This window comes from Cetorhinus maximus, chromosome 6, assembly GCF_964194155.1.
Source record: "Cetorhinus maximus chromosome 6, sCetMax3.hap1.1, whole genome shotgun sequence".
NCBI classification, from domain to species: domain Eukaryota; kingdom Metazoa; phylum Chordata; class Chondrichthyes; order Lamniformes; family Cetorhinidae; genus Cetorhinus; species Cetorhinus maximus.
Window position 1 is genome coordinate 83,236,090 of NC_135884.1, and position 26,436 is coordinate 83,262,525.

Below are 26,436 nucleotides of genomic sequence, written 5' to 3' on the forward strand. Positions count from 1 at the left end.
AGACAAAGAAAAGCTTGTTCTTATGAACTGATCATACAAGTACATAGATTTAAGGTTTTGGGTAAGAGAAGTATGGCGGATGGAAGATTTTTTTTAAACACAGCGAGTGCTAATGACCTGGAGCTCGCTGCCTACAAGGATGGTGGAAGCGGAAACGATGAATGATTTCAAAAGGAAATTGGATGGGCACTTGAGGGAAATAAACTTACAGGGCTACGGGATAGAGCATAGGAATGGGGCTGACTGGATTGCTGAACACAGAACTGGAATAGACTTGATGGGGCGAATGGCCTCCTTCTGTAGTGGAATGACTCTGACTCTCCATGGCAGACAAGGTATGGTTTAACAAAAAACAAAAACAGAATTACCTGGAAAAACTCAGCAAGTCTGGCAGCATTGGTGGAGAAGAGAAGAGTTGATGTTTCGAGTCCAATGACCCTTCAACAGAACTGAGTGTAGTTAGGAGAGGGGTGAAATATAAGCTGGTTTAAGGTGGGGGGTGGGGTGGGGGGAGAGAAGTTGAGGGTGGGGTGGTTGTAGGGACAAGCAAGCAGTGATAGGAGCAGAGAATCAAAGGATGTCACAGACAAAAGGATCAAAGAGGTGTTGAAGGTGGTGATATTATCTAACAGAATGTGCTAATTAAGAATGGATGGCAGGACACTCAAGGTACAGCTCTAGTGGGGGTGGGGTGGAAAGATTGACAAGGTATTAGTTGTAGATTTAAAAATAATGGAAATAGGTGGGACAAGAAAAATCTATATAAATTATTGAAAAAAACAAAAGGGAGGGGGAAGAAACGGGGTGGGGATGGGGGGAGGGAGTTTAAGATCTAAAGTTGTTGAATTCAATATTCAGCCCGGAAGGCTGTAAAGTGCCTAGTCGGAAGATGAGGTGCTGTTCCTCCAGTGTGCGTTGGGCTTCACTGGAACAATGCAGCAAGCCAAGGACAGACATGTGGGCAAGAGAACAGGGTGGAGTGTTAAAATGGCAAGCGACAGGGAGGTTTGGGTCTTTCTTGCGGACAGACCGCAGGTGTTCTGCAAAGCGGTCGCCCAGTTTGCGTTTGGTCTCTCCAATGTAGAGGAGACCGCATTGGGAGCAACAAATGCAGTAGACTAAGTTAGGGGAAATGCAAGTGAAATGCTGCTTCACTTGAAAGGAGTGTTCGGGCCCTTGGACGGTGAGGAGAGAGGAAGTGAAGGGGCAGGTGTTGCATCTTCTGCGTGGGTATGGGGAGGTGCCATAGGTGGGGGTTGAGGAGTAGGGGTGATGGAGGAGTGGACCAGGGTGTCCCGGAGGGAACGATCCCTACGGAATGCCGCCAGGGGGGGTGAAGGGAAGATGTGTTTGATGGTGGCATCATGCTGGAGTTGGTGGAAATAGCGGAGGATGATCCTTTGAATGCGGAGGCTGGTGGGGTGATAAGTGAGGACAAGAGGTAACGTCTCATCCGAAAAGAACAGGTGGAGGTGGAAGCAATGGCGTAGTGGTAATGTCACTGGACTAGCAATCCAGAGATGGGTTCAAATCCCACAATGGCAGCTGGTGGAATTTGAATTGAATTAATAAATCAAAGCTAGTCCCAGCAATGGTGGCCATGAAATCACTGTTGTTTGCCATAAAAAGTACTTCTGGTTCACTAATGGCCTTTCAGGAAGGAAATCTGCCATCCTTACCTGATCTGGCCTATATGTGATTCCAGACCCTCAGCAATGTGGTTGACTCTTCTAGCAGCCACTCAGTTCAAGGGTAATTAAGGATGGGCCACATCCCATGAAAGACTTTAAAAAAAAAGTTGCTGCTCTTTTTACAAGCCTGGGCAGTGGATTGTCAGCAATTCAACTCGCCTTCAATATTATAGCCCTATCTCTGGACTGTGCTTCCCTGTAGAGTGCTAAGTGACCTCAAAAGATTTAACAAATGAACCAGTGGGACACTTTTTTTTTGTAAGCTTGTACAGTCCTCCACTGTTTTTTCAGTCCTTTGAAATCCTCTTTTGCCCTGTATTTAGTTTCAGGCAATGCACTCACGTTCCACCGCAGAACTCCACTGAAGTGACAGAACCCGCTGGTCCAGATGGGTCAGCCAGCATATCCTCCACTGGGATCCCCACTGACACCACTCGCACTGGGTCAGGGTACGTCTCATCAAATACAGCACGAAGACCCTGAATAGCCTTTGCCGCAGCAAGGGGAGTATCCTTGGCATAAATTGGCTGCAAGGAAATAAGTAAAGTTATTGTGAATCCCAAAAATAAGTAAAATAAAGCTTTAATGGTTTCAATTTCTTTCTCATACTGTTTAGATAGAATTTCACAGTGAAGAAAAAGATAACTTTGAGCTCCTCAAACAGAGATGTTAGAGGTGCCAAATGGAATCTTCTCAATTTCAGAACTGAGTTCTCCAGGTCAGGTATAGTAATTAGATGTGGAAAGCTCTCTCTACTCCGCCTCTTTTCCAATGTTAGCACACCTGCTCCTGCCATCATGTATTACTTTTTCATTTCCTACACCAGTCATCCTATGGCCTCCCTGAATGCGAATGACAATTTAACCACAGTCTTGTGCAGTGGAAACAAGATTATCCAAACTCACTTGGTGTAGACCCTTACAGCCTGCAGACACTGGAGTCCTTTACCTCATTAGCCTGGGCTGCATTTGAAACCGGCCAGAGGGAAAAGGCAGTGTGTAAGCCACTGCTTCACTTGATGTCCTATAAGCTGTCACACTCAGTAAGAATTTACGTCACTCAGACACCAGTACAAGGGCAACTAGGGATGGGCAATAAATGCTGGCCCAACCAGTGAAGCCCACATCCTGTGAATGAATAAAAAATACTTAAGTGTCAGAATGAACAATGTCTCATCATATTGTTATATTAAATTAAAATTACATAACCAATTTGCTTTTGCGCATGTGCAGTTGCTCCAGGTTACATGATATGGCTGTGTACATGTCTGAGCTTGGAGCAATGAATTTTAAACAAAGTAAGATGAGACAGAGAGATGAAGGAGCATCCGGGACATCATGATCATTGCTTACCTCTCCAATTCCTGATATCAAGAGTTAAAACTGCAAAGTTTTATTTTTCATTGAACCAGTGTGATTTTAATGAAATGATGAGTGCTTTACCTTAGCTTCTTGAATCATTTTGCTCGTGATCTCTTCACTTTTTTTGATCTCCCGAGTGCTCATCGCTCCCTTTGCTGTGAAATCGAAGCGCAGCCTATCTGGTGCCACCAGAGAGCCCCGTTGGTCTGCCTCACCTAGCACAGACCGCAGAGCAAAGTTCAGCATGTGGGTACTAGTGTGATTACTCATGACGGATCTCCTCTTAGCCTGAATGGAAAATAAATTAAAAGTTACAATTTTGTGGACTGTAAAATGCAATCAGACGATCTTAAATAATTTTCACACCATGGGTTGAAATGGTGTGAAATTCACATCTCCAATTAACTAGAACATAGGTAATTTATTGTCTGCTGCTGAATGGGAAACAAACACTAAACTATGGGATTTTAAATCCAGTGAAAGGGCATTACCTCATCAATGAAGAGACGAACTTTATCCCCTACTTTCAGCTCTCCATAAACCGTTCCGATATGGAGGACATAGCCACCACGAACCTGTACATTTTTCACAGTGAACTCAGACTTCTGTGGAGGAAGTTACAGTGAAACGCATTAAGAAAATGCATAAATTCATTTAACTGCCAGCATGCCAAGTGAATTCAAAGTAAAATGAGCAAGCTTAGGTATAGAAGGAGTTCATGCTCCAATTTGTCTTCTAACAACCATGGAGGTACTGCCCGCATGTAAACATTCAGTGAGGTTGGGATTTTAACATGTTGTGATGTTATGGATAGTTCAATAGCCTGTCGACATGCATTCAGAGTCAAGGCTCGCACACGAATAATGGCCATATGTTCATGGTAGCAGAAGGTAATTGTAATCTATTGAACCACACACCAGTGAATAACTCAATGCCCCCAGGAAACATGGGGCGGGGTAAGGGGAATAGAAATCCATAATCACAAATTCAATTTCAGATTGTTCTGAATTAGCTGATTAGTTGGAGAGTGATCAGGATATGATGATCGGCCTCAGTGTCCATGGAGTTGGGATGGAAGAACAACTAACCTGGGATACTGTTCCTAATTGCTACCATGACTCCTGTGGAGAGCTGGATAGGACTATGACAACCCTGTTCTGTGTAGTACAATGTAGTAAGTTTATCTACTGGTCATTTGGGAAACCAGGAGGACATTTGAGTCAACAAGAGATTATACATATTGGCAAGTGCAAATGGGGGACTGTGGATTTATTATTCAGAGAGGTTGCTCAATACCACAACCCAGGCAAGTTCCACTCTCTGGCTGAAAGCAGAAACAGGAAATTAAAATCCCTTACATCTTCACTGTAGCTGTCCTCTTTTATCAAGTAGCCCTCATCGTAAATCTGACCACCTTGTTCGGCGTAGAAGCATGTACTATCCAGCAGCAGGCCGCAATCCTGGCCTGTCTTCACCTCCTCCATGAATGCTTTCTCCCTGCGGATCGCTTTCACGGTGGCCTCTATAGATTCAAAAGCTGCAGGGAAAGTCAGGAGCAGTTGGTCACTAACAGTAAAACAAAAAAGGAATAACAAACAACAACATACAGATAAACCCACCAATCCTTAATAAATGGTGTTTCCTCTAGTGAAATGTTTGTGATTACCACTACGCACACAGGTTATTTTACACTTTCTTTTTGTGGTGTTATTTACTTTCTCCTTGTTTCGCCTTTTCAAATATTTCAGACAGCAGGTAGATACGCTGTTCCAATTCTCTACTGCACTGTTCTCTAAGTGAGAACACAGTGCATTGCAGCTCTGACAGCTCCTAACAGGGCTTTTTTCTACACTCAGCATCGAAGGGAAAGGAAACAAAACAGAAAACACAAATCTCTTTACAGGTATAAGCTGCATCTTTGCGAGGGCATAAGTCAACAGCAAGAGGCCAGAAGTGGTTCATGGGGAGTGCTGGTGGCTATGCTATCTCATGCATGCATTCAGGTGAAACCTACAAACTCATTCAGTGTCAGAGACTACTGACTCAATTCAGTTGTCATGCAACAACTAAGAATTCACACAAAACAATATCACTAAAAGAGTAATAAATGATGGAGTAAGTTGCTCAGGGCAAAGCCTTTGAAATGGAGGGTATAAATGGATGCAAGAAATAATTGTGTCTTTTTAGAGAACGGTGATATTGAGGGATATAGTGAGAAGGTAGGTAGTTGGATTGCTCTAACGAAAAGAGACAGGCTCGCTGGCCAGAATTGTTTCCCCCAAAATTTCTAAAGAGTCTTGGAAGAGTTCAAAACAGTTAGTATCCAGATGTCAAATTAATGAATACTTTGATGTAAACGCAACCTTCATCTGAATAACTAAATTTCGTAACTCCTTCACTTTTTGAGAGACTATTCCATCCTGCTCTATCTCGAACTGTTTAACAGTAAATCAACGACTGTTCAATAACATTCTCAGTACACAGGAGCTCTGGTAATAGGCCTGAAGCAAGGTGGAAACAGAAAATAACACATTTCAACTTGTTGCTCATCTGGCAAGGAATAAGACACCTGTTGATTTGGATACCCGGGGGGGGTGCGGCAGCGACCCCGCCAGAATTTGAAAAGACTGACAAAGGAGACGTCAGCGCAAAGCAGAGAGCTGATTGGTACATAGTGGATATGTTGTTTTTCTCCACTTTAAAGCTCCATTAAGGTAAGGTAAGAGTTCTACTTTTGAAAAAAAAATTAAATAATTTTCTACTTGGCTTAAATTTAGGGTAAAAGTATTTTAACTAAAGGTAAAGCAGGGGAGCTCAGTCCCGTGTGTTGCACTGCCTGCAGAATGTGGGACGTCTTAGTCGCTCCTGGCAGTCTGGGTGACCATATCTACAGGATGTGCCATTGGTTTGACCAGCTTGAGCACTAGGTTTCAGGGCTGGAGCATCAGCTGGAGGCACAACAGTGCATCCGCGAGGCTGAGTTACGTGAACAGCAGGTTTTTGGATGTGGTCACCCCACAGCTTAAGGAAGTGCAGTCAGAGAGGGAACGGATGACCACCAGTCAGAAGGAGGGAGGCAGGCAGGTAATCAGGAAAGCCCCAGAGCGCATCTCATTCGAACAGTTTCTCTGTGTTGGAAAATGGTGAGAGTGACTTCCTCTGGGGAGTGCAGCTAGAGGCCAGTTGCACAAGAGGGGAGGAAAAAAAGAGGAAGAGCAATAGCGATAGGAGACTCGATCGTGAGGGGTACAGACAGGCATTTCTGCAGCTGCAGACGTGACTCCAGAATGGTGTGTTGCCTCCCTGGTGCCAGGGTCAAGGATGTCACTGCATCCTTGCAGTGACATCCTGCAGGGCAGCAGGGCATTCTGAAGGGGCAGGGCAAACAGTTAGAGATCTTGGTTCACATTGGTATTAACAACATGGGTAGAAAGAGGGATGAGGACCTGCAACAAGAATTTAGGGAGCTAGTTAGCAGATTGAAAAGCAGGACCTCAAAGGTTGCAATCTGTGGATTACTCCCAGTGCCATGTGTAGTGAGTATAGGAATAGGCGGATAGAGCAGTTGAATGCGTGGCTGAAGGGTTGGTGCAGGAAGGAGGGCTTTAGATTCCTGGATCACTGGGTCCATTTCTGGGGAAGGTGGGACCTGTACAAGTCCAACTGGTTGCACCTGAATCAGAACAGGACAAATATCCTTGTGGGACAGTTTGCTAGTACTGTCGATGGGGGTTTAAACTAATATGGCAGGGGGATGGGATACGGAGTGGACGTATAGACAAGTTTAGAAGTAAAACCAAGTCAGTCTGGAAGGCAGAACGTAAAGTCAAGTTAAGGCACAAGGGAGCATGGCAAGGATGGATGGCGTTTATTTTAATGCAAGGAGTCTTGCGAGTAAGGTAGATGAGCTGAGGATGTTGATTAACACATGGGGATATGATATTGCTATCATGGAGACATGATTGAGGGAGGAGCAGGACTGGCAGCTCAATATTCTGGGGTATAGAATATTCAGACGAGACATTTGGGGGTGTAAAAGAGGAGGTGGTGTTGCAACATTGATCAAGGAATCAATTACTGCAATAAGGAGGGATGATATCTTAGAAGGGTCCTCAAATGAGACCATATGGGTAGAATTTAAAAACATAAAAGGGGGCAATCACATTGCTGGGAGGTGGATAAGGATAACAGGAGTCCTCGGTTTGAGGTGCTTAATTGGGGGCAGGCTAATTATAACAATATTAGGCAGGAACTGAGGAAACTAGATTGGAGGCGGATGTTTGAGGGCAAATCAACAACTAACATGTGGGGGGCTTTCAAACGTCAGTTGATAAGAATTCAGGACCGGCATGTTCCTGCTAGGATGAAGAATAAGTATGGTAAGTTTCAGGAACCTTGGATAACAAAGGATATTGTGAGATTAGTCAAAAAGAAAAGGGAAGCATTCGTAAGGGCTAGAAGGCTGGGAACAGATGAAGCCTGTGGAGAATATAAAGGAATTAGGAAGAAACTTAAGCAAGGAGTCAGGAGGGCTAAAAGGGGTCATGAAAAGTCACTGGCAACCAGGATTAAGGAAAATCCCAAGGCCTTTTATACATATGTAAAAAGCAAGAGGGTAGCCAGGGAAAGGGTAGGCCCACTCAGGGACAGAGGTGTGTGTGGAGCCAGAAGAAATGGGAGAGATACTAAATGAGTACTTCTCATCAGTATTCACCAAAGAGATAGATAGCCTGGATCATGTTGAGATCAAAAAAGAGGTGTTAGGTGTCTTAAAGAATATTAAGGTGGCTAAGTCCCCAGGGCCAGATGGGATCTACCCCAGAGTACTGAGGGAGGTAAGGGAGGAGATTGCTGGGGCCTTGACAGAAATCTTTGTATCCTCACTGGCTACAGGTGAGGTCCCAGAGGACTGGAGAATGGCCAATGTTGTTCCATTGTTTAAGAAGGGTAGCAGGGATAATCCAGGAAATTACAGGCCAGTGAGCCTTACGTCAGTGGTAGGGAAATTATTGGAGAAGATTCTTCATGACAGGATTTACTACCATTTGGAAGCAAATGGGCGTATTAGTGAGAGGCAGCATGGTTTTGTGAAGGGGAGGTCGTGTCTCACTAACTTGATCGAGTTTTTCGAGGAAGTGACAAAGATGATCGACGATGGAAGGGCAGTGGATGTTATCTACATGGATTTCAGTAAGGCCTTTGACAAGGTCCCTCATGGCAGACTGGTACAGAAGGTAAAGTCGCACGGGATCAGGGGTGAGCTGGCAAGATGGATACAGAATTGGCTTGGTCATAGAAGACAGAGGGTAGCAGTGGAAGGGTGCTTTTCTGAATGGAGAGCTGTGACTAGTGGTGGTCCGCAGGGATCAGTGCTGGGACCTTTGCTGTTTGTAGAATACGTAAATGGTTTGGAGGAAAATGTAACTGGGTTAATTAGTAAGTTTGCAGACGACACTAAGGTTGGAGGAGTTGCAGATAGTGAAGAGGATTGTCAAAGGATACAACGGGATATGGATCGGTTGGAGACTTGGGCGGAGAAATGGCAGATGGAGTTTAATTCGGACTAATGCGAGGTAATGCATTTTGGAAGGTCTAATACAGGTAGGAATTATACAGTAAATGGCAGAACCCTTAAGTGCATCGACGGGCAGAGGGATCTGGGTGTACAGGTCCACAGGTCACTGAAAGTGGCAACGCAGGTGGATAAGGTAGTCAGGAAGGCATATGGCATGCTTGCCTTCATCGGCAGGGGTATTGAGTATAAAAGCTGGGAAGTCATGCTGCAGCTGTATAGAACCTTGGTTAGGCCACACTTGGAATATTGCGTGCAATTCTGGTCACCACATTACCAGAAGGATATGGAGGCGTTGGAGAGGGTGCAGAGGAGGTTTACCAGGATGCTGCCTGGTCTGGAGGTTATTAGCTATGAGGAGAGGTTGGAGAAACTCGGATTGTTCTCACTAGAGCGACGGACATTGAGGGGCGACTTGATAGAAGTTAACAAAATTATGAGTGGCATGGACAGAGTAGATAGTCAGAAGTTTTTTCCCAGGGTTGAAGAGTCAATTACTAGAGGACATAGATTTAAGGTGAGAGGAGAAAACTATAAAGGAGATGTGCGGGGCAAGTTTTTTAACGCAGAGGGTAGTGAGTGTCTGGAATTCGCTGCCAGAGGAGGTGGTGGAAGCAGGTACAATAGTGGTGTTTAAGAGGCAGCTTGACAAATACATGAATAGGATGGGAATAGAGGGATACGGACCCCAGAAGTGCAAAATGTTTTAGTTGACGGGCAATGTGATCGGCGCAGGCTTGGAGGGCCAAAGGGCCTGTTTCTGTGCTGTACTTTTCTTTGTTCTTTTTCTTTGAAAGCGTAGGGCCCATTCGGGACCAAAGTGGCAATCTGTGTGTAGAGCCAGAAGACATAGGTGAGGTTTTAAATAAGTATTTTGCATCTGTATTCACTATAGAGAAGGACAATGTAGGTATAGAAATCAGGGAGGGGAACCGTGATATACTTGAACAAATTAGCATTGAGAAGGAGGAGGTATTATCCACTTAAAAGCCTACTAAAGCTGCTAAATCCCCAGGCCAAGATGAGATGTATCCCAGGCTGCTGTTGGAGGCAAGGGAGGAGATTGCAGGGGCCCTGGCATTAATTTTCAAATCCTCTCTGGCCACAGGCGAGGTGCCAGAGGACGGGAGGACAGCTAATGTGGTGCCATTATTCAAGAAGGGTGGTCGGGATAAACCAGGGAACTTTAAGCCAGTGAGTCTAACATCAGTGGCAGGGAAATTTGGAAAAAATTCTGAGGGACAGAAGTAATCTCAACTTGCAGAGACAAGGATTAATCAAAGATAGTCAGCATGGCTTTGTCAGGGGGAAATCATGTCTAACAAATTTGATTGAATTTTTCGAGGTGACTAGGTGTGTAGATGAGGGTAGTGCAGCCGATGTAGTCTACATGGACTTCAGTAAGGCTTTTGACAAGGTCTTGCATGGGAGACTGGTCAAGAAGGTAAGAGCCTATGGGATCCAGGGCAATTTGGCAAAACAGATCCAAAATTGGCTTAGTGGCAGGAGGTAATGGTTGAAGGTTGTTTTTGTGACTGGAAGCCTGTGTCCAGTGGCTTACCACAGGGTTTGTTGCTGGGTCCCTTGCTGTTTGTAGTGTACATTAGTGATCTAGGCATGAATGTAGGAGGTATGATCAGTAAGTTCGCAGATGACAAAAATTGGTGGCGTGGTAAATAGTGAGGAAGAAAGCCTTTGACTACAGGACGATATAGATGGGCTAGTCAGATGGGCAGAACAGTGGCAAATGGAATTTAATTCTGAAAAATATGTGAGGTGATGCATTTTGGGAGGACTAACAAGGCAAGGGAGTACACGATGAGTGTTAGGGCCCTAGGAAGTACAGGGGATCAGAGGGACCTTGGTGTGCATGTCGACAGATCCCTGAAGGCAGCAAGACAGGTAGATAAGGTGGTTAAGGCATATGGGACATTTGTATTCAATGCCTCACTAATAAAGACAAGAGCAGGGAGGTTATGATGGAGCTGTATAAAACGTTAGTTTGGCCATATCTGAGTACTGTGTGCAGTTCTGGTCGCCACACTATAGGAAGGATGTGACTGAACTGGAGAGGGTGCAGAGGAGATTCACCAGGATGTTGCCTGGGCTGGAGTGTTTCAGCTATGAAGAGAGACTAGATAGGCTGGGATTGTTTTCCTTAGAGCAGAGAAGGCTGAGGGGGGACCTGATTGAGGTGTACAAAATTATGAGAGGCATAGATGGGGTAGAGAGAGAGAAACTTTTCCCCTTAGTGGAGTGGGTCAATAACCAGGGGGCATAGATTTAAGGTAAGTGGCAGGAGGTTTAGAGGGGATTTGAGGAAAAAAAAATTCATCCAGAGGCTGGGGGGTATCTGGAACTCACTGCCTGAAAGGGTGTTAGAGGCAGGAACCCTCACAACATTTAAGAATTATTTAGACGAACACTTGAAATGCCATAGCATACAAGGCTATGGGCCAAGTGCTGGAAAATGGGCTTAAAGTAGATAGGGCTTGATGACTGGTGCAGACACGATGGGCTGAAGGGCCTCTTTCCATGCTATATAGCTCTATGATTCTAATGGGTCACAATCTCAACATCAGAGCAACATTCTACTCCATTCCACTACTTTGTGACTGTGCCTTCTAAACAGGGCCGGTTTTGTTCTTTGGGCCCATGCTCACCAGTAATTGGATTTCAGTCTGCCTAATTTGTGCATGATCTTCACAGCCAGTTCCAAATCCCAGCAAGCCAGCCAAGCCCCAGGACATTTTGTTTCAACATCAAAGTTGAACATTCTTTGCGGTTGGATTGAACCCTTGGCAGATCTCAAAGGTACAATGCAAAACTAAACTTTGAAGACATTACACTCATGACTCAGTAAATCCAACCAGCTAATCCACAGATCAGAAAAGGTCCCAATATTGGTCCCTGATGTGTGTAATGTGAACTGGGCTCAGACTTGGTGGGGGGGGGGGTGCAGTAGAAAAATTATTGGTCTCAGAATCCTCATGGGGAGGAAAAATCAGCATTCCCAGAACGCACTCCAGTAGCTCCTGCTCCTTAGTGCACATTCATGGAGCTGCGCTTGCATTTTATATCTCCCACAATCAAATGGTTTATTGGCATTCTTGAAGTTTTAGAGGCCTCCTGTCACAAATGGAACTGCACCTTGGTAAGAAGCTGTCACTGGGGGGAGAAAATTGGCAAAGAATGTCAAAACCAATCCTGTTCAAGCCATTTCTCCATGAAAACCTGCCTTTTAAGTCACAGCCATAATACTGAACTTACCATAATTTCCATTGTCATCTGACTTGTAGTTGTATTTTGGGGAGTCATCAGTGGCCTCAAAACCCTTGGCACGCAGATCATCAATTGCATTGACATCCAGCATTATGTGGTCGTCATCACCCATGCCCTTACCCTGAGACTTCAGCTGCAATTTAAACCAAAATATTATTATTTATGCAGACAAGCTTGATCCTACAAGCTAAAAAGTGCAGTTCTGAACTTCTATTTTTTTAATAAAAGCACTCAAAACACTTCTGGCTGACTGGTTGGTTATCAGCTCAATGGTACCTTGGATCATCGCTCTATTGGAAACTGGATAAACAACATTAGGTACAAATCTTCCCACAGGCTTGTCACTTCCATGAAGACATTAAGGAGGCTGGATAGTCAAGACCTTGCCCTTCTGCATTCATGCAGACTGGGTTATGGTTGCACAGAAAATTAACTTTACTTCTGATTACTGATTCCATTATTTTACACCAAATAGATCTGTAGTTGCTCACATCGGTTTCATCACCCTCACCAAATTAGCCTCTTTTCAATCTACTGATTTCTCCCTAGAGCAGGATTCTACGTCCCACAGGCGGGCCCATGCCCGACCCGATCGGGCGTAAAATAGTGCACGATGACATCAGGCGAGCATCCCGACGTCATTGCGCACGACGCAATATTTCGGATGGCGGTTGCGCGTAAAAAGTCAGCAGCGCGCCTGCCGACAATTAAAAGGCCTATTAAGGTCCTTAATCAACTAGTTAAAACCTATTTTTCACTGCCCATCCACCTTAACGGTGGATGGGCGGGCGAATCGGCTAAGTGGCCTTTTGATTTTTTTTTAGCAAACCTCATCCAAGGGCAGGATCAGGTTTCCACAATTAAATAAAAAATAAATATAAATTTTTGGGCAGAATTTTTATTCTGTTATTATTGAGTGAGTCCCATGTCGTGACATTTTTTCTGATTTTAAAACTCTATTTTTGATTTTAAAATTGTTCAGCTCCCTGCCTTCAGGGAGCTTTCAATGCACGCTCCCCTGGGCATGCACAGACTTCTGCGCTCGCACTCCTCCTGCCCCCACCCCAGTAGTGCTGAGGTTCTCAGCGCGTGTTTCATGCTGGCTGGCTGTTAATTGGCCAGCCAGTGTGAAATTGCGGTTGGGGGCCGATCGCAGGCGGTGGACCGTTTCCCAGCCGCTCCCGGGCCCGCCCACCCAACGACCCGAAAATCCTGTCTGTCGTGTTTAGTGATTCCCTTAGCACAGTAATCAGAGCATTGTAAATCTTCTCCCTTTCAGCATTCTGGGCTCAGAACAGGCTCTTCAATTATTTAATTTAGCTTTGAGTCTATTCGGTGGTCCTGGGTTTCCATCTCATTTACATTAAACTCACTGATTTTATTTTGGATATCTCTGTTTCAAGAGTAAATGTTGCTCATTTTTCTTTGTGAAAAGTAGGAGGAAGGAATCATGCAGATAATTTTACATTCAACCTCAAGTTTTGACTCCAACTTCTATGGTTTTCACCTCTTCCTGTCTGGAATCGTGAACATTTTTGACATGATGCAAATGCTTTTCAACTTGCACTCATCAGGACAAACACAAGAATGCCAAATTTCAAACCATCACAACAATTTATACTGCAGGAGAAAAGGATGCTGATTGGTTGGTAAGTCGACTCTGATTGGCCGAGGCATTCTTGACTTTATCCTGATGAGTGCAAGATGAAAGCTTCAGCAACATGTCTGTCATTTCAGCAATATTTAAGTTACGTAATATCAATGCCCATTGGCGTCTGGCGTGTTTGGCAGTGTGAGCAGACAATATGGCGAGAAGGCCAAAAATCAGTTTCATGACGTCATGAAACCAGATTGCAATTGTTCACTCTGCCCATCAATGGCGGGCTGCATTTCTTGTCGTCAGACGTCAAGAATACATCTGCATATCATTATAAGTCTCGCTCACCAGAATCATCCCCCCGTGCTGGATCATGCAAGCACGCCAACTGTTTCACAACTGTACATAAGCAACGTGCACCTGGTGAGCTGCACTTCGCTCAGGACTTTGAGGTTTGTTTGCCTACCTTTCTTCGGGCAGAACTCGCAGTTATCAACGCCAGGCTTCGCAGACAGCACCACATCACTTTTATGGGGGCTCACGGGCAGGTCTCCACCTACCAGATCAGGCCATAGGTTGGTGGCTTCTCAATGGCAGCAGGGCTAGGGCTTGCTTGGGGAAGGGAGAGAAGTGGCCTCAGGCAAGGTAAGAGGCTCCAGGACGAGGGCTGTACTGCAGAAGGAGGGTATCCCAGATGGTGTGTGGGGGCACATGTTGCTCTGTGCAAGTGGCCTCAAGTGAGGGCTGAGGAGGCACTCTTCAGAGGAAATGAGGCCTGATGGAGATGTGAGGGTGTGTGTGAAGAGTGAATGGTGATGTCCCTTCAGCTGGCAGTGAGTCAGATGCCAGTGAATGTGTGATGGGTGTGAGTTTAGTGTGATGAGATGGTTGCCTTACTCTGGTGGCACGGATGAGATTATTCATCCTCTATCTGCATTGGATGGCCAACCTCTTCTCTGCAACACTGGCACTGATCACCACTACCATCGCTTACCAAGCCGGAGTGGTGGTGTTGCTGCCACTCCTGCAGCCAGGCCAGGGGTAGAGGACATCACAGCTAGCCTCCACGGCATCCAAAAGGCACTTGAGGGATGCATCACTAAACCTGGGGATTGTAGTCTTCTTGCCTTTTGGAGCCAGGTCTTCTTTGCAGCAGTCCTGGACTGGAAGCACTGAGAGGTGTGTGTGCGGCTGCATTTTAAATGTGGTGCCAGGCATGACGAATCAGCGAGTTGATGACGTGGCGAGCGAATCTAAGCCCACCTGCCATCGAAATGGCATGTTTCCTGCGAATACCTGATTAATTAGGTAATTGGGACAATACAGCGTGAGAAACCACTATTGCGGCCAGCGGGTAAAATGTTCTTTTCCCCTCTTGCTACTGCACTCAGTGCAAATCTGGGACAATTCTGCCCCAGGTGACTACAATCTTACTCGGGAAATATTGAAAGAAATCTTGCTGTTCTCTTAAGCCTGTGCTTTTATTCCAGGTCCCAGTAATTGCCTTTTGTTGTGTTTTTGCAATTTCTACTATGTATACACTGAGTCCATCCCTTTAAACCTGCAGGGTTTGAACGAGCCACTTTCTCTGTCAATTTTAATTATTTAAATCCATTTGGAGTTACAACAAAAACTTACATGTATATAGCACGTTTACCTAGGAAAACATCCCAAAGTGTGATGGTCATAGAGTCATAGTTATACAGCACAGAAACAGGCCCTTCGGCCCATAGTGTCCGTGCCGGCCATCAAGCACCTATGTATTCTAATCCCATTTTCCAGCACTTGTATGCTACGGCGTTTCAAGTGCTCATCTAAATACTTCTTAAATGTTGTGAGGGTTCCTGCCTCTACCACCCCCTCAGGCAGTGTTCCAGATTCCAACCTCCCTCTGGGTGAAAAAAGTTTTCCTCAAATCCCTTTAAACCTCCTGCCTCTCCTCTGCACCCTCTCCAGTGCTTCACATGATCATTATCAAACAAAATTTGATGCTGAGCCACATAAGGAGATATTAGGAAGGATAGCCTAAAGCTTGGTCAAAGAGGTAGGTTGTAAAGAATGCCTCAAAAGGAGAGAGGGAGAAAGATGGAGAGGTTTAGGGAGGAAATTCCAGAGCTTAGGGCCCAGGCAACTGAAGACACAACCACCAATGGTGGAGCGATTAAAAATCAGAGATTTGCGAAAAGTCAGAACTGGAGGAATGCAGATATCTCAGGGGATTGTAGAGCTGGTGGGGATTACAGAGATTGAGAGGGGTGAGGCCAAGGACAGACTTGGAAACAAGGATGAAAATTTTAAAAATCAGTCAATGCCAGACCGAGATCCAATGTAGGTCAATGAGCACAGGGGTGATGGTGAAGACAGGATACAGACAGCAGCATTTTGGATGAACTCAAGTTTTTGCAGGGTGGAAACTGGAAGGCCGACCAGCAGTGTGTCGAAATAGTCAAGTCTAGAAGCAAAAAAGGCACGGACATCAGCAGGTGAGCTGAGGCGGGGACGGAGTATTTAACCACTTTTAGGGTATATATTATAAAAAGACTTACACCTGCTATTAACAGGGAGTTAATGGAAATTCGTTTCCACAAAGTTCAGAGAGTGAATGATCTGTAAAACTAATTCTAATTAAAAGAAAAGAAAGAACATGCAGTTGAATAGCATTTTTTGTGACTTCAGGACATCAGAAAGTGCTTTACAGCGAATGAAGTACTTTTGAAGTGTGGTTACTGTTGTAATACAGGAAACACAGCGGCTAATTGGCAGACAGCAGGATGTTACAAACATCAATGTGATAATGACCAGATAATCTGCTTTAGTGATGCTGATTGAGGGATAGGTAAATATTGGCCAGGATACAGGGGAACTCTCCTGATCATCTTTGAAATAGTGTCATGGGATCTTTCACACCTACCTGAGTATTTCCAAACTGATATTAAGCATTACTAATAACTTAACGAAGCTGATATAGAATGATGAGATTATACACGCGGAATGTCTTGGGAGGCCCAGCAGGATAGGATAAATCATTTTGGATTCACAGCCTTTCTGCTGCAACTCTGACTCTTGACAGCACTTGAAAACCTCATTTTGCATATTGTCTGCATGCAAAGAAATTGGTGATGTCATCAAAAGCAGTACCCACAAATAGTCTACTATATAACTATTAATAGTGATAAAAGATATGGTGCAATCAAACTATAAGATACTAAAGAGTCACATAATCCCAAACAAAACCCAAAGGAATGGTGTGCCGGCTAATCCAGAATAATATCAGTGTCTATAAGTCAGTCTATTGTAAATGGGCACTGAAGGCTTCTGGTGTGGCAGTAGACATTGCGTGTGTCCTCTCCAAGGCCACCCAGGCACCTGTCTGAGTGAGAGCTCTGGAGGTCTAATTTTTTTTAATTTAAAAAAAAACACTTTGGAGGTCTATAAGATTCTGTCCAAGGTCATCGCCAATCGGGTCATGTCCGCTCTGGAATTGGTGATCCACCCTGACCAGGCAGGAGGATCTCTGAGAGCCTTGCACTACTCAGGGATACGATTGCCTATGTGCAGGACAGGGGTGTGGACACCTGCTTCATCAGGTCAAGAAAAGGCCTTCTACAGAATATTCCACACCTAGATGGTGGGTGTGCTCTCCAAAATGGGGTTTGGGGAGGGAATCCACTACTGGATCCAATTGCTCTACAATAACATCAGTAGCGCAGTCACAATCAATGGGTGGGAATCAGATAGCTTTCCTATTAAATCTGGAGTCAGGCAGGGCTGCCCTCTCTCCCATCCTGTTTCTGTGTTGCATAGAACCTTCTGCTGAGTCCATCAGGAAGGATCCGGGAACAGGACATAGGACGATTCCAGGCAGTGGAGGCACTCAGGTCAAAGCTTCCCTGTACATGGACGATGTCGCCGCCTTCCGCTCGGATTCGCTGTTGGTGCGCAGACTGATCCTCATCTGCCACCAGTTCAAACTGGCCTCAGGAGCCAAGGTAAATCATGGGAAGAGTGAGGTCATGTTCTTTGGGAACTGGGCTGACCGATCCTTTGTCCTCTTCACCGTCAGGGCTGACGGCCTTAAGGTGTTGGGAATATTGTTCAGAGGGACCAGGGCATGCATTAGAAACTGGAAGGAGCGAGTGTCAATGGTGCAAAGAAAACTGGGCATGTGAAAGCGACGATCCCTCTCCACTGCAGGTAAGAACCTGGTCATCAGGTGTGAGGCACTCTCGCTATTGCTGTATGTGGCACAGGTCTGGCCCATTCCAGACTCCTGCGCGATGGCGATCACCCGTGCCATCTTTCGCTTCATCTGGAGGTCGAAAATGGATCATATCTGCAGGGACGCAATGTACAAGCCTCGAGATAGGGGGGAGAAAAAACGTGCCCAACATCGCCCTCATCCTGATGGCCACCTTTGCGTGTGGCTGCATCAAGCTGTGCACAGACCCTCGGTACGCAAACACCAAGTGTCATTATGTGCTGAGTTTCTACCTGTCCCCGGTGTTGCGAGGGATGGGTCTGGCCACGCTGCCGCAGAACGCTCCAAGTAGTTGGACCGTGCCGTTCTACCTGTCCCTTGTGGAATTTATGCAACGAAACACCTTTGACCACAAGTCCATCAGGCAGTCGTTGGCACGTAACGTCTAAGAGGCCCTGCGGGAAAAGGAGATGATGGATCCTATCGGATGGCTCCCTGAGTAGACTGTCAAAGTCATTTAGCAGAATGCCTCATCGCCAGAACTTTTCAACAAGCACCAAGATGTAGCTTGGCTGGTGGTGAAAAAGGCCCTCCCCGTCAGATCCTTCCTACACGCCAGGAGTCTCACCCCCTCTGCACGTTGCCCTCAAGGTGGCTGTGGTGGGGACGAGAGTTGTTCACCTCCTTGTGGATTGTGCCTTTGCAAAGAAGGTCTGGAGAGAAATGCCATGATTTCTGTCGAGGTTCATCCCGAGCAGTTCTGTGACACAGGACTCTGTGCTCTACGGGCTATTCTCAGGGACACACACCGAGACAAACATCAACTGTAGCTGGAGGATCATCAACTCCGTGAAAGACGCTCTTTGGTTTGCCCGAAACTTGTTGGTCTTCCAGTGCAAGGAGTTGTCCCCGACTGAGTGTTGCAGACTGGCACATTCCAAGGTCCAGGACTACGTGCTGAGGGCAGCCGCCACAAAGGCGCAATGGGGAAAGGTCGCAGTCTAAGACCTTTCTGCCATAGTGCACCAAGGGGCTGGGAATTGTAAAGACCCCTCAGGCTGTACGGCTCACAACGAATGTATGCATTGAATACTAATTGCATTATAATTGTATTGAAGCACCTCAGAGTGCAACATGATGTATGTTGATAACTCCAATACCATTGCACTGATTGTCTGTAATGACCATATTGAAATGACTGTAAATTCATTGATTGTATTGAAGCACCTCGTGATCCATGTGTAAAAGTTGAATCTGATTGCACTTTTTGTGATGGCGATTTAGAAATGTTTTGTAATGTTCTTCCAGATATTTTATGAATAAAGTATTTTTTCAAAAAAAAAAGCAGCTCTGGAGGTGAACTACAGGATCAAAAAGAGGGATTTGACTGCTTGCAAGGCACTTTTGCGTCACTGCAGGGAAATATAATGCATTTGTGCTTTCTTGTGTGCTTGCTTGCAAGAGAGTGGGGAAATAATAGGATATAACAGGGGTGTTCCCATAGTATTGTCCATAGATACAGCCTTCTGCAAAATAATGTTGTTTTCGGTTTCTAAATGGCATAGAAGCTTTCCAGCACATTTAGGGCATAATCAAAGCCATGCAATTAAATATCTCATAGCCACCTAACATCCCACATCTGTGAAACAAAACACCAACTCACCTGAGCAGCTTTTTTCTCATTCTCAAAGCCCTCCAGGTCCACATAGAGTCCCTTCTCTTCAGCAATCAGTCCAGTCAAATCCACAGGGAAACCATAGGTATCATAAAGCAGCCAAGCAGTGTCACCTAGAAAAAGCAGTCACATCACCGTATTACATCACTTCCTGCAAAGGAAACGTCCACATTTTAATTTTGTTTTCATTTACTGTAAAGTGGATTGGCAATAGATTCTTTCCCCTTATTTTTCTGAAAGTAATGAGTATGCTTGGATATGCCTTCAGCCAACATCAATAGACAAGCACTTTCCTGCAAAGGTCACAAGAGAGAGAGAGAGAGCAAGAGCGCAAGAGCCAGAGAGGTTTAGGTAAGTAATCCCAGAGCTTTGGACCTAAGCAGCCTGCAGACCCATCCACCGATGGTGAAGTGATTAAAATCAGGGATGCACAGAAGCCAGAACTGGAGTAATGCAGAAATCCCAGAGAGCTGTTTTGCTGCAGGAGGTGACAGAGATAGGGAGGAGCAAGGCCATGGAGAGATTTGTAAACAAGGATGTGAATCATCCTGCCCATGGAAGTTTTTTCTCCTTATTTACTTCATCAAAACACTTCCCAACCTGTCTACGCTCAGATGGGTGAGTCATCATAGGGAGTTCACTGCTCCAACTTTAGTCAGTATCTTTTGAAGTAATTAAAAAAAACACAAAAACAGAGGGAACCCCACCCTCACAGTAATAGAGAAACCAAGGTACTCAACTCAGAGATCAAGCCATAAATCAGTTCTTGGACAAATGTTTCTTTAATCCTTTTACAAACCTGGGATCCTTTTATTATCCCCCAAACTTTGGATCTTCCTCTCCAAAATACGCCGCCCCCTGTTCAGTGTTTTCATGAACTGCTCCTCCTCCTCATTGATAATATCCTTCACCATATCTGGGTCTTTCTTTAGCTCTGGGAATGCATCCCCCTAAAGAGCAAACAACAAGCTATGATATAATGTCATTTCAATTCGACTGTCCAGAATTCCTTTACTTTGTTTTGATTGACTAGGCAATCTCTCATGGAGGTTTCCAATGGTGACTTTAATAATGGGTTGCTAGACAATGCAAAGTGTAACAATTTTTAATAAAGATTCAGGTCAGAGTTTAATTGCCCATTGATCAGGGAACTTTACCACTATCCAACCATCTCTGAAATTGCAATGTCACTGGACTAATAATCCAGAGGCCCAGGCTAATGCTGTAGCAACATGGGTTCAAATCCCACTATGGCAGCTGGTGGAATGTAAATTCAATGGATAAATCTGGAATATAAAGCTAATCTCAGCAATGGTGACCATGACAACTATCACTGATTGTCATAACAACCCACCTGGTTCACTAATGTCCTTTATGGAAGGAAATCTGCCATCCTTACCTGGTCTGGCCTAACTGATTCCAGACCCACAGCAAGGCGGTTGACTCTTAACTGCCCTCTGAAATGGCCTAGCAAGTCACTCAGTTTAAGGGCAATTAGGGATGGGCAACAAATGCTGGTCTTGGCTGCATTGCCCACATTCCGTGAAAGAGTAAAGAAAAAGATTTTTACTTGACAGTTCCAGGATGCAGCTCAGAAGCAGTCAGCATTTTAAGACTTTTGTGGGTTTAACAATATTCAACACCAGGAGCTTGACAATTAATATTTTCTCTTCCTCTCTGGAAGCTACCAATTCTTGCTAAGGATTTACTGCACAGGAGCCTGCAGCCCATCAACAGCCTCATCTCAGTGGCTGATCTTCATGTGAGGGTCTGGGCATCAAACATCAGCCAGGTTACTGGATTCTGAGGTCATCACAGCCAAACATCAGTTTTCAACTGATGTCTAACACAAGCACACCTGAACAAGGGTCACTAGACAGTGAGAAGAAGGGAGAACCCGAGCTGATTTTACTCCTCCGGAACCCAGGGAGCTAAGGCCAACAGTAGCATACCTGCAGTTGCCTGGCCAGAGACCCAATCTGGTCTGTCTGAGCCCACCCCCCCTCACCCTGTATATACTTATTAATATTTTAAACATTAAAATGCACTGGTGCTTGGCTCAAGTCTCTTTGCAGCGCAGTACTAAATTTAGCAATGCTTGTACAATTATTTAACCAAAAATGAACAGCATGTCCATTGTAGAGTCCCTGTTAGTCACCAGCAAAAATATGTGAATGCAGGAACTAAACAGCTCCTGACCTTTTCAATTATCCTTTCATCTATGTCACGCTGATTGCACTATGACACATATTAGTTGGAGCTTGCAGCAGGACTTAAGGTCTAATAACTTTCAGAACTAATTGCCCAGACTCTCACAATGGGTGCCAGTTGGGCAAGATATATACACAATTGTACCTCAGTTATGAGTACAGGAGACAAGAATGCCAAACTCCAGGAAAAAAACCCCCTCTCTATTATGTACTTATTCCCTTCCCTGATACAAACATACAAATGAGGAATAGGAGGCCATTCAGCCCCTTGGGCCTGCTCCGTGAGTCAATAAGATCACGGTTGACCTGATTGTAGCCCCGACTCCACATTCCGCCTACCATCGATAACCTTCCTTGTTATTTAAGAATCTATCTACCTCTGCCTTAAGAATATTCAATGGCACTGCCTCCACCACTCTCTGGGGAAGAGTTCCAAAGACTCACAACCTTCAGAGGAAAAAATTTTTCTTATCTCCATCTTAAGAGCAAGACCTCTTATTTTAAAATTATGTCCCCTTGCTTTAGTCTCTCCCACAAGGTGAAACATCTTTTCAGCATCCACCCTGTCAAGTCCACGTTTTCAATTTTTCAATAAGATCACCTCTCATACTTGAAACTCTGAAGGGTACAGGCCCAGCCTTTCCAACCTTCCCTGATAAGATAACGTCCCACCCCCCCATCCCAGGTATCAGTCAACCTTCTCTGAACTGCTTCGAACACATTTATATCCTTTCTTAAATGAGGAGACCAAAACTGTACACAAGATTCCAGATGTGGTCTCACCAACCGTAGTAAAACATCCCTCCTTTTATATTCCATTCCTCTTGCAATAAACAACAACATTCCATTTGCCTTCCTAATCACTTGCTGTATCTGCATACTAACTTCTGGTGATACATGTTACCAGGACACCCAGTTCCCTTTTAAGCTCAGAGTTCTGCAATCTCTCTCTATTTAAATAATATGCTACTTTTCTATTCTTCCTCCCGCAGTAGACAAGTTCATAGTTTTCCACATTATACTCCATCTGCCAAATTTTTGCCCAATCACTTAACCTATCTATATCCCTTCACAGGCTCCTTTTGTCGTCTTCACAACTTACTTTCCTACCTATCTTTGTGTCATCAGCAAATTTAGCAACCATACCTCCAGTCCCTTCATCCAAGTCATTTATATAAATATGGGGAGACAGTGGTGTAGTGGTAATGTCACTAGACTAGTAACCTAGAGGCCCAGGCAAATTCTCTGGGAGCACTGGTTCAGATCCTACCAAGGCAGCTGGTGGCATTCAAATTCAATAAATAGATCTGGAATTAGTCTTAGTAATGGTGACCATGAAACAATCATCGATTGTTTTAAAAAATCCATCTGGTTCACTAATATCCTTTGGGGAAGGAAATCTGCCACCCCTACCTGGTATGGCCTACATGTGACTCCAGACCCACAGCAATGTGGGTGACTCTTACCTGCCCTCTGAAATGGCCACAGGCAATTAGGGATGGACAACAAATGCTGGCCTTGAAATCCCATGAAAGAATTTTTTAAAAGGCAAACGGTTGTGGCCCCGGTACTGATCCTTGTGGCATTCCACTCGTCACATCTTGCCAACCCATTTATGCTTATTTGCTAATTTGCTACCCCTACACCATGAGCTCTTATTTTGAGTGGTATATTTGATGTGGCACCTTGTCAAACACCTCTGGAAATCTAAGTACAGCACATCCACAGGTTCCCCCTTATCCACACTGCTTGTTACTTCTCAAAGAATTCCAATAAATTAGTCAAACATGATTTCCCTTTCACAAAACCATGTTGATGCTGCCTGATTGCACTGAGATTTTCTAAGTGCCCTGCTTTAACCTCCTTAGTAACAGATCAAAGCAATTTCCCTACAACAGATGTTAAGCTAACTGGCCTGTAGATTCCTGCTGTCTCACATTTTCTACCTTCCAATCTGATGGCTCCTTTCCAGAATTTAGGGGATTTTGGAAAATTAAAATCAATGCATCTACTATCTTAGTAGCCACTTCTTTTAAGACTCTAAGATGAAGTCCATCAGGACATGGAGACTTGTCAGCTTTTAGTTCTAATAATTTTCTTAGTACCCTTTCCCTGGTGATTGTAATTGTTGATTCATAATTATTTCTGGGATGTTACTTGTATCGTCTACAGTGAAACAGATGCAAAATATCAGTTCAATTCATCAACCGTTTCCTTATTTTCCATTATTAATTCCCCATCCTTCCTTTCTAGAGGACCAATGCTTACTTTACTTACTCTTTTCCATTTTGGATACCTGCAGAAATTCTTTACCATCTGTTTTTATATTTTTAGCTAGCTTTCTCTCCTACTCTAATTCAGGACGCTGCTGTCAGGCCAAAAAGATGTTCTGCCTATCACACAAATGAGCAACGTGGTAAATGAATTTCAATGGTGGTGCGATGCCAGGTATATAGGCCGTACATCTCAAGGATTGGTGCATCGTATCAAACAGCACATCCTTCGGCTCTTCACAACAGGCAAAGTACTGACTGTACCCGACCAACCTGAGCTCGCAAAACTCAAAACATAGGCCAGGATCCGGGCCTAAGTCCTGTGGCGGGATGGGAAGTCAGGGGGCCTAGTGGGTAAACCCACCGAAATGTGCCATGTCCAGCTCATTAATTATGCAACCGGAGGTTTCCCAGCGAATCGCGCAGTGGGGCAGGCAGGCAGGAAGTTGCACACCCCACCATCATATCCGGGCGCCTTATTTAAAAGACACCCAGACCTTTCATTCACAAATAGAGTAAGGACTCTGCAGCAGTGATCTCTCCTCCAGGAAGCGGAGGCACTGGCCCCACACTTTAGCGACACCTCACTGGAGACTCTATTGCAGGTCGTGGAGGACAGGAGGGATGTTCTCTTTCCTTGGCATGGGAGGAGGAGGAGGAGGCGGCCCATCCATCTCAACACACCTGCCTGGAAGGAGGTCACCAGGGTGGTCAATGCCACCTCTTGTACGGAGGAGAGCCATGTTGCAGCGTAGTGTGCGAATGAATGACTTAATCCACGTCAGCAGGGTAAGTGAACCCTCCACTCCCCATACTCACCTCACTGAATGGGCCCTGGCAAGCAGGTGTCAATGGCAGGGCCACCACCTGTGCTGCCCATGCATAAAAGCCCTTTGCAAGGTGCCAGGGTGCAGACTCAGCCCCACAGCAGTCCATGTGATTTTCTGGTAAGGAGGCAGCAGCGAATTGCTTACCCAGCCACATTGAAGGCATTGTGGGGGTGGAGTAGGGGGGTTTGGTTGGCATAGAGGACAACTTGCAGATGGTGCTGATACCATGCCTATTACCCTTGTCCTTCTGGTTGCTAGAGCTCGCAGATTCGGAGAGTTCTGCCGAAGTACCCTTGGGGACGAGCAGCAGTGCATCTTTCATAAAGCACACGTAGTTGCCAATGGGTTGGTGGTGGAGGGACTCAATGTTGAAGGTACTGAATGGGGTGCCAATCAAGCAACCTGCGTTGTATATTGATTTTATTCATTTACGAGATGTGGGCGTTGCTGGAAAGGCCAGCATTTATTGCCCATCCCTAATTGCCCTTAAGAAGGTGGTGGTGAGCTGCCTTCTTGAACTACTGCTGTCCATGTGGTGTAGGTACACCCGCAGTGCTGTTAGGGAGGGAGCTCCAGGATTTTGACCCAGCAACAGTGAAGGAATGGTGATACATTTCCAAGTCAAGGGGGTCTTCCAGGTGGTGTTCCCATATATCCACTGCCCTTGACTTTCCAGATGGTAGCGGTCGTGGGTTTGGAAGGTGCTGTCTAAGGACCTTGGTGAGTTTCTGCATCTTGTAGATGGTACACACTGCTGCCACTGTTTGCCAGTGGTGGAGGGAGTGGATGTTGGTGGATGGGGTGTCAATCAAGTGGGCTGTTTTGTCCTGCATGGTGTCAAGCTTCTCGAGTGTTGTTGGAGCTGCACTCATCCAGGCAAGTGGAGAGTATTCCATCACACTCCTGACTTATGCCTTGTAGATGGTGGAAAGGCTTTGGAGGAGTTAGGAGGTGAGTTACTCACCACAGGATTCCAAGCCTCTGACCTGCTCTTGTAGCCATAGTATTTAAATGGCTAGTCCAGTTCAGTTTCTGGTCAATGGTAACCCCTAGGATGTTGATCGTTGTAGAGTCAGCAATGGTAATGCCATTGAATGTCAAGGGGCGATCAATTGCATTACCATCACTGAATCCCCCATTAACAACATCCTGGGGGTTACCATTGACCAGAAACTGAACTGGGTTAGCCATATAAATATTGTGGCTACAAAGGCATGTCAGAGGCTAGGTTGCCAGCTTCCTCAGTGCTTTTGGAGCTACACCTATTGAGGCAAGTATTCCTTCAAACCTCCCCACTTGTACCTTGCACATGGTCACAGGCTTTGGGGATTCACGAGGTCACTCATTCAACAGAATTAGCAGCATGTGACCTGCACCAGCATCAGAAGTGTTCACAAACCATCTTCTATCTTTACGCAGGAGAAGACACTGCATACCAGGCACCAGAGGGAGAAGACAGGAGGGAGGCATGCCACAAATCCACCCCCAACAGCCGGCTGCTGAGCTGGCAGGGGAGGACTGTCACCACGTGCTGATGGCAAGGTTGGCCTCCCTGAGCCATCCAGTGAGGAAGCATGCTTAACCTCTACAATTTGAAACCCGAAGGTGAGGCTCTGTAGGAGGCAGCCCAGCAGTTACTCATTCTCTCCTCCTTCCATTACAGGTGCCAGCAGGAAAAGGGCGAGGCCAGACTCCGCACCTGAACTCAGCCCCAGCCCACAGCAAACCTGTGAAAATTACAGCTGGT

The 26,436-nt window shown here is 45.3% G+C and overlaps 1 protein-coding gene across 3 annotated transcripts in view; it reads right to left on the minus strand.

Annotated features, from left to right (window-relative positions):
- The window catches only part of aars1 (alanyl-tRNA synthetase 1), a 74,493-nt gene that overhangs the window by 16,943 nt on the left and 31,114 nt on the right, over positions 1-26,436 (minus strand). For all 3 annotated transcript variants that reach the window (XM_078543924.1, XM_078543923.1, XM_078543925.1), the window contains 7 exons: positions 20,176-20,326; positions 19,365-19,489; positions 11,895-12,039; positions 4,411-4,589; positions 3,544-3,657; positions 3,134-3,340; positions 2,034-2,218 (listed from right to left, as the gene is read on the minus strand). In XM_078543924.1, coding sequence (XP_078400050.1) covers positions 2,034-2,218; positions 3,134-3,340; positions 3,544-3,657; positions 4,411-4,589; positions 11,895-12,039; positions 19,365-19,489; positions 20,176-20,326 — 1,106 coding nt within the window. The remainder of the gene's footprint in view (positions 1-2,033; positions 2,219-3,133; positions 3,341-3,543; positions 3,658-4,410; positions 4,590-11,894; positions 12,040-19,364; positions 19,490-20,175; positions 20,327-26,436) is intronic.